At 43.4% G+C, this 8,701-nt stretch overlaps 1 protein-coding gene across 1 annotated transcript; it reads left to right on the top strand.

Annotated features, from left to right (window-relative positions):
- The first annotated feature begins 4,588 nt into the window (after positions 1–4,588).
- Positions 4,589–8,449, top strand: LOC129821549 (twist-related protein 2-like). Its single transcript, XM_055879216.1, has 2 exons — positions 4,589–5,319; positions 7,922–8,449. The coding sequence occupies exon 1, from the start codon at positions 4,800–4,802 to the stop codon at positions 5,286–5,288; it is 489 nt and encodes a 162-aa protein (XP_055735191.1). The 5' UTR covers positions 4,589–4,799; the 3' UTR covers positions 5,289–5,319; positions 7,922–8,449.
- The last annotated feature ends 252 nt before the right edge of the window (positions 8,450–8,701 follow it).

Genomic DNA, 8,701 nt, shown 5'->3' on the forward strand with positions numbered 1-8,701 from the left:
GGAAGGATGGAAGCATGTACAGAATAAATATATTCTAAAACATGCATCCTGTTTGCAATAAGGCACTAAAGTAAAACTGCAAAAAAATGTGGCAAAGAAATTAACTTTGTGTTCTGAATACAAAGCATTATGTTAGGGGTAAATCCAACACAACACATCAATGAGTACCACTCTTCATATTTTCAAGCATGGTGGTAGCTGCATCCTGTTATGGGTATGTTTGTCATCTGCAAGGACTAGGGAGTTTTTTTAGGATGAAAAGAAACGTAATAGAGCTAGGCACAGGCAAAATCCTAGAGGAAAACCTGGTTCAGTTTGCTTTCCAACAGACACTGGGAGATGAATTCACCTTTCAGCAGAACAATAACCTAAAACACAAGGCCAAATATACACTGGAGTTGCTTACCAAGAAGACATTGAATGTTCCCGAGTGGCCTAGTTACAGTTTTGACTTAAATTGGCGTGAAATCTATTGCAAGACTTGAAAATGGCTGAATAGCAATGATCAACAACCAACTTGACAGAGCTTGTAGAATTTTAAAAAGAACAATTTTCAAATATTGTACAATCCAGGTGTGAAAAGCTGAATTCAGGCTGTAACACATCAACATGTGGAATAAGTCAAGGGATCTGAATACTTTCTGAAGGCACTGTAACTATTTTGACAGTAGGCTTATATTGGTCTACCCGGATGTGTAAAACGCATTTTCAAGTGTTGTTTATAAAGTTAATTTAAAACAGATATCGAGGTACAGTATTTGAGCTCATAGCATTTATAAGAATAAAATTGCACGGAATAAAATCTTCCACCTGGGTGAAGTTTCTCACTTGTTATTGTCACGATCGTGTGGCGGATTAACGGACCAAAATGCAGCAGTTGGAAAATATGCCATCTTCTTTTATTTTAACACGAAGATGAACACGACACAAAAACACTTTAACAAAACAACAAAATAACAAAACGACCGTGAAGCTACAAACGTTGTGCACAAACATACAGGCTACTAACGTTCTTACATAGACAATTACCCACAACCAATGAGAGCCTATGGCTACCCTAAATAAGGCGTGACATAACCCCCCCCTTGAGGCGCGAACTCCGGACGCACCATACACAGTCTAAGGGAGGGTCTGGGTGGGCTCCCCTCCACGGTGGCGGCTCCGGCTCTGGTTGTAGTCCCCACGTCACCACAGTACCTAACCACCTCCTAGGCTTCCTCCAAACGACCCCCCTCCACCTTAACCCCATTGCATTCAGGGGCAGTTCCGGACTAAGGGGCAGTACCAGGGTAAGAGGCAGTACCAGGGTCAGGGGCAGTACTAGGGTCAGGGACAGTACCAGGGTAAGGGGCAGCACCAGGGTAAGGGGCAGCACCAGGGTAAGGGGCAGCACCAGGGTAAGGGGCAGCACCAGGGTAAGGGGCAGCACCAGGGTAAGGGGCAGCTCCGGACTGAAGAATGGCAGCTCCGGACTGAGGGACTGCAGCTCCGGACTGAAGGACTGCAGCTCCGGACTGAGGGATGGCCCATGGCTGGCTGACGGATCTGGCTGCTCATGGCTCGCTGGCGGCTCTGGCTGCTCATGGCTCGCTGGCGGCTCTGGCAGATCCTGTCTGGTTGGCGGCTCTGGCAGATCCTGTCTGGTTGGCGGCTCTGGCAGATCCTGTCTGGTTGGCGGCTCTGGCAGATCCTGTCTGGTTGGCGGCTCTGGCAGATCCTGTCTGGTTGGCGGCTCTGGCAGATCCTGTCTGGCTGACGGCTCTAGCGGCTCCTGTCTGGCTGACGGCTCTAGCGGCTCCTGTCTGGCTGACGGCTCTGTAGGCTCATGGCAGACGGGCGGCTTTGCAGGCTCATGGCAGACGGGCGGCTTTGCAGGCTCCTGGCAGACGGATGGCTCAGACGGCGCTGGGGAGACGGATGGCTCAGATGGCGCTGGGGAGACGGATGGCTCAGATGGCGCTGGGGAGACGGATGGCTCAGATGGCGCTGGGGAGACGGATGGCTCAGATGGCGCTGGGGAGACGGATGGCTCAGATGGCGCTGGGGAGACGGATGGCTCTGGCCGGATATGGCGCACTGTAGACCTGGTGCGTGGTGCCGGAACTGGAGGCACCGTGCTAATGACAAGCACCTTCCTACTAGTGCGGGGAGCAGGAACAGGGCACACTGTATTCTCAAAGCCTACTCTATCCCTGATGCGTGGTACCGGCACTGGTGACGCCGGGCTGAGGACAAGCACATCAGGATTAGTAGGGGGAGAATATACAGTGTGTACAGGGCTCTGGAGACGCACTGGTAGCTTAGTGCGTGGGGCCGGAACTGGAGGCACCGGGCTAGATACACGCACTACAGGGAGAGTGCGTGGAGGAGGAACAGGGCTCAGGATACGCACTGGTAGCCTAGTGCGTAGTGTATACACTGTAGGTACTAGGCTGGGGCGGGGAGGTGGTGCCGGAAATACCGGACCTACCAGTGCGGGGAGGTGGAATAACCCGCACTGGGCTATGCACTGTACAGGAGACACCGTGCGCTCTACTGCGTAACACGGCGCCTGCCCGTACTCCCGCTCTCCACGGTAAGCCTGGGAAGTGGGCGCAGGTCTCCTACCTGCCCTTGGCCCACTATCTCCTAGCCCCCCCCCAAGAAATTTTTGGGAATTACTCACGGGCTTTTTTGGCTTCCGTGCCAGACGCGTTCCCTCATAGCTCCGGTTCCTCTCCTCGGTAGCCTCTGCTCTCCTCCGTGCCTCCAGCTCAGCTTTGGGACGGCGATTTTCTCCTGCCTTAGCCCAGGGACCTTCTCCATTCATTATTTGCTCCCATGTCCAGAAATCCTTTCTCTCCTGTCCCCTACTCCGTTTCGTTTTCCTTTGCCGCTTGGTCTTAGCTTGGTGGGTAATTCTGTAATGGGTGACGCTCTCCTCATCCTCAGATGAGGTGAGGAGAGAAGGATCTTCAGACCAAAATGCAGCAGTTGGAAAATATGCCATCTTCTTTTATTTTAACACGAAGATGAACACGACACAAAAACACTTTAACAAAACAACAAAATAACAAAACGACCGTGAAGCTACAAACGTTGTGCACAAACATACAGGCTTACTAACGTTCTTACATAGACAATTACCCACAACCAATGAGAGCCTATGGCTACCCTAAATAAGGCTCCCAATCAGAGACAACCGAAATCAGCTGTCTCTAATTGGGAACTCATTCAGGTAACCATAGACTCTCCTAGATAACAAACCAACATAGACAACGCTAGACATATACACTCAACACAAAACCATATACTCCACCCCATAACCCCTTTACCAAATAAACACCCAAAACCAACAAAAACATAAACATTCCCCATGTCACACCCTGACCTAACTAAAATAATAAAGAAAACAAAGAATAATAAGGCCAGGGCGTGACAGTTATTTATTACATTCCTTCACATATTCTTCCAAGGAATTTAACCCATGCCAGTATTTAACTATGAGGAAGGATTTCCATTAATCCATTAATCTAAATACTACAGATTATTTTAGATAAAGGTAAAACACATACACAGTGGGATTTTACTCCAATGTTAAAAGTAGACGTCAGCTGACTGGGAAAAACGGAGCATTTTGGTAGCAGATAATTCGAGAAATCACACACTGTTGGAGAATGGGGCCGTTAAAACGAGCCAACTGCGCACTGTCATGTGTAGAAAACATGACATCACACATCAAGAGGTGGAACTTTGACAAAACGCATGCTGGAGGCACCCAGAGAAACATGAGAACTTTTCGGTTAGTTTAAGCTTTCTTCCTGTTTTGACTTCCACATTATGAAAACTGGGAAAGCATACCGACTTTTGATTAGATTAGGGAACAAGAGTATATATATCCCCGTCTGCATAGGGTAGGTATTTTTTATGTATTACAATACGGTATGTTAAACCTACGCTCACTAACAAAATGTTTACTGAATTTATAGACTAGAATAAAATATGAATCTAATTTTATAAACATGTACAGTAAGCTATTAAGCCTACTAAAACGCATAGTAGAGAGACCGCAACTATATAGATTTTTCAGATTACATATAGGCCCAGCCTATTTATATTTTGGTTATTGCATAGGCTTATATTTAACATGTATTATATTCATCATGAAGATGTCGCTATTGTACTAAAATAGTCAATACGGGATGAAATGGGTATTGTTTATGATTATCAAATTATAAAACAACACACTTTTCATAATATGAATCATGCATTTATCAAAGGCCTAATAATCATGCTATATTTGTTGATTTAAAAAAAAGGGTCTATTCGTTATAGTCTATTTCATACCAATTATAGGAAGAGGTAGGCTAGAACATGAATTATTACAAATAATAATAGGTCTATTGTTACTTTTGTCATTGATATTTGATTGTTTTGACATTATTCTGTTCTGAGGTCCAGGGCTGCTATAATATAGCTATGGAGTGTAACATAAGACTGTTCCCTCCTGTTTATTAGCGGGCCAATCAGAACCCGATAGTGCCTCCCTCTTCACTAGACAACTATTTAGCATCTGAAACTGGGATGAAGTTTCCCCCCCAAAAATTGGGGAAAAACTTCCTGCGAGAGAAGGACTACCTCAAGCGTAGGTTTGAAAGTATCCTACTCCAAAAACGTTGAGAAAATAATAGTCGTAGAGCAAGACATTCTTTAAAACTACTTTCTGTCGTTGTCGGCATATTCTGATATATTTTGTAACCACAGCTTCAAAAGTGGAGACCGTTTTTCCTTTTCTATCCTTGCATTTCTTTAAACGAGAAATGGAAGAGGGCTCGAGTTCTCCCGTCTCCCCAATGGATAGCCTACTGACCAGTGAGGATGAGTTGGACAGGCAACAGAAAAGATTTGGAAGGAAGAGGAGACACAGTAAAAAGTCGAGCGAGGACAGCTGTCCGGGTAACGTGAAACGGGGCAAAAAAACGAGTCCGAGCAGCAGCACTCAGTCCTACGAGGAGTTGCAGAACCAGCGGTGCCTGGCCAACGTCAGGGAGAGGCAAAGGACGCAGTCGCTCAACGAAGCCTTCTCGTCTTTACGCAAAATCATCCCCACGCTACCCTCGGATAAACTGAGCAAGATCCAGACACTAAAACTGGCCTCCAGATACATAGACTTCCTCTACCAGGTGCTACAAAGCGACGAGATGGACAACAAGATGTCGAGCTGCAGCTATGTTGCGCACGAGAGACTCAGTTACGCTTTCTCGGTGTGGCGGATGGAGGGCGCGTGGTCAATGTCTGCATCTCATTAGCATCCAAAGCCCTTCACTCAATGCCAAAGCGGTAGGTCGTACTTTCAGCGTTACTTCTCATGCGAAAATACGAAACAAAACATTTTGTTAGTCCGCAATTATTATTAGTATTCGTAGGCTATTATGCATAAAGGCCGTGAACATAAGAGTAGAGCATCTTAGGGCAAACATAAGAACCTGACATAGTTTGAAGGTTATTAATGATCCTGAAAAAATATGTTGTGGCTTTAGCTAAAAGTCCGCGTCAGGTCAACTATTGCACAAATGATCTGAAAGCGAAACAATTTCCCCTTTTACTATAGTGAATTAAATTTATCCAATTACTCAGTGAATGTTCATGATAGTCATCTGGGTAGCCGTATACAAATAACATTCTTTAACATCTATGCCATGGCATCTGCATCTTGCAAACATTTTACCAGTACGCGCGCACTTGGGGTCTGGCGCGCAGAAGCGCATGTGGATGACCTGAGCACGAGCCAGGTTAATGCACAGTTAGACAAGTTCTCCATCAGCATTGCCCGACAACACCACTGCTAAGTGAGAAGAGGAAAATGGGCCTTCTGAAATGTTAGTGAGGGTCGTTGAACACTTATTTTACAATGAGAATGTGGCTGCTGTTTGATTATAGACGTGGGAACTTTGTGTTCTGAATGTAGCCAAAATAATGTTTTTGGAACATGTTTTACTTGCCAAACACTGAGGTAGCAACCAAAGACGACTATAAAATACGCTTCACTGACACTGGGGGAGTGAAATGGTTGAAACGTCAGTTTTTTTTTCTTGCTGTGAGTGGCAATGACAGCTCGAAAACACATTAAACTTTGCAGTGAAATGTCAGTCTTGCATTTAATCCTTGTTCGTTCATAACGACTTTTTAAGATGCGAGGCCTCTGAGGCCTATGGCAGATAGAGGGGTAGGCCGCATCAAAACGCAGTAGCCTTGAACAGCCTACCACGGGCAATTCACATTCACAATGGAGCGCTTTCCTGTATGGAGACCGCAGGAATAGCAACACTGGACTTGGGCTGGAGAGTTCAAACCAGCGTTTTATTATAGATGCGAGCGCATTGGGCATAGTGGGTATACTGGGTATGGCTACGGTCTTTTGAGAGTTTCTACTCCCCTTATCATTTCACAGCGTTACCCAACCGTTGTGCGTCTTTGAGCTGTGAAGCATGCCATTGAAACTCATTTATGCATGCCACAAAACCATCTGATAGTGCATTTGTTTTCTTGTCTAGTGCCATTGGCTTAGGCCTAATTTAATTGTAGTAGCCTAGTCGAATTCTAATGTACAGTTTTGTACAATGGAGAGTCTTGCAATTTGCATAGGCCAATATGTTTAAAAAAATGTAGGCTGCTACAAAAAAATTGGGGAAAATTCTTAATATGCTTACATCTTTTTAACAGATTAGCTATTGGCCAAAATAGTATTTATGCTCTGAATAGTAGCACACCAATTTTAAGTAGGTTACTGATGTCTTGGAACAGGAGTTAAACATTTATTCAGTGAAAGAAACATTTCCAGGTAAATAAAGCCCGATTTTGGTTTGTTTAGTTCCCATGGACTGGTACCATGAAGTTTACAGACCGCCCACTCGTATAAAACAGATCTTCTGTAAAGAGGACAAATAAACTACACTATGGTGATTTGCGCACTCTACATTTAAAGGTGGCCTTTCTCGAACTAAACCGGACGTCTTTTCCGTATCCAATTCTGCTGTCAATGCTGTTTTGGGTTTCATTAGTCTGTGTGGAATGGCAAAGAAAAGCAAGTGAGAAAAGTCGTCTTAAAAGGAATTTGTTATCGTTAAACGACATTATAAAATACATCTCGACAATGTATGCGGCTGAAATCATGAGGCCTATATTAGTCTACTCGTAATGATACTAGTGACACGTTCATTGCGCTATTTGATAATGTAATCAGCATAGCTGTTTTTTCTCAAACTAAACCAAACAAATCCAAATGTATTTAACCCCAAAATATCTGAATATCATATTGTAGTCTACTAATATTTACTAAACGAATTCAAGAAACAAAACGATCATCTAAAATCTAATAGGCCTACAAATATAATTGCTGCATTTTAGCTTTGCCTCGTAAATTACAGAAAGGAAATGTAATCTTAATAATAGCCTACTATGAATTTAGAAATGTGCATTTACATAGGCTACATTATGAATAATATTACCGCATAAATATTTCAATATTCACTCATCCATAGAAATGAAAACCTCTTAAAACAGACAGGTGCTCATATCCCCTGAAGTCTGTTTGGCCTGCTCATATATTTTCCAGTGATGCAATTAGATAGGCCACTGTGGCTTATGCATCACATTTCAAATGAAATCCCTTTCCGTTGTTGACATATGGTTTCACTCAGGGCCAAATCATTGTTTAATTAATGACTTCCCATGCCAGTGATCCTGTGCCACCCTTAAGGCCAATCGGCAACGCACTGTGTCATGGCTAGCCTATACAATCTCTTTCAGGAATTAAGTGCAATAAAGCTATGCATGTAATGTATTAGTAATAATCCTATTGCTTGATAACGTATATGCCTTGCAATCTGTAATATTGGTAATTGGTGCTAACATTTTTATGTTTTCTTTCTTCCCCTGATAGACTGTTTACTTCTACAAGGTATGAAGACACCCAAGGATCTATTGAAGAACCCACGAACCTCAGAAACATGGTCAAGAGGCATAATGTGACGCACAACTCTCCTGGAGTGCTTTGAGTGCAATTACCTAACACTTGGAACAGTGTGAGAAGGAGTGAAGATTACCCTGAAAAGTTGCATACTCAGACAGTGTTGTAAGACGCTTCTCGTGTCTACTGCTGGCGCATTATCACGTTGTTTTAATGTCGGAATGGTGATGATAGTAGGAAAAACCATCTTTTATATTTTTGGGGAAATTATATTTCGTTCTGTCTGTAAAATCTCAAAATAGAAGTATATATAAATGTTTCGTATTGTACATAGGCCTACCTGTATGTATATTCCGTTTGTAAAGGGACCAATGCAATTTGGAATACGTTCTTGAAGTACACTGCATGGATTTTTCCAGATTGACTTATAAGCAAGTCTTTCAACTCTGTCCAATGTACATTTTTTAAAACTTATTTATTAAAACACATATTTTTGAACAATGTAGTTAAGCCTTTTGATTTATGTTTCCATAGCATACCCATTTCAGACAGAATATGTGGTATATTATGCAACCTATAAAAAATATATATAAGGCCATGTTTATATGACTCCCTTTCAAACAGCCCCTTATTTACCACTTTCTTGTATGGTATATCCCTTTTATACATATCAGTGGGTAACCGGTAAATTGGTAGGGGAGGTGGGTGGGGGGGGGGGGGTTGTTTATACATGGGGCCTGTTTGCATTTCAAA

This window comes from Salvelinus fontinalis, chromosome 23, assembly GCF_029448725.1.
Source record: "Salvelinus fontinalis isolate EN_2023a chromosome 23, ASM2944872v1, whole genome shotgun sequence".
Lineage (NCBI taxonomy): Eukaryota > Metazoa > Chordata > Actinopteri > Salmoniformes > Salmonidae > Salvelinus > Salvelinus fontinalis.

Bases quoted from the DNA above. Each gene is read 5' to 3' on its own strand.
- LOC129821549 (XM_055879216.1), top strand. From the start codon at position 4,800: ATGGAAGAGGGCTCGAGTTCTCCCGTCTCCCCAATGGATAGCCTACTG.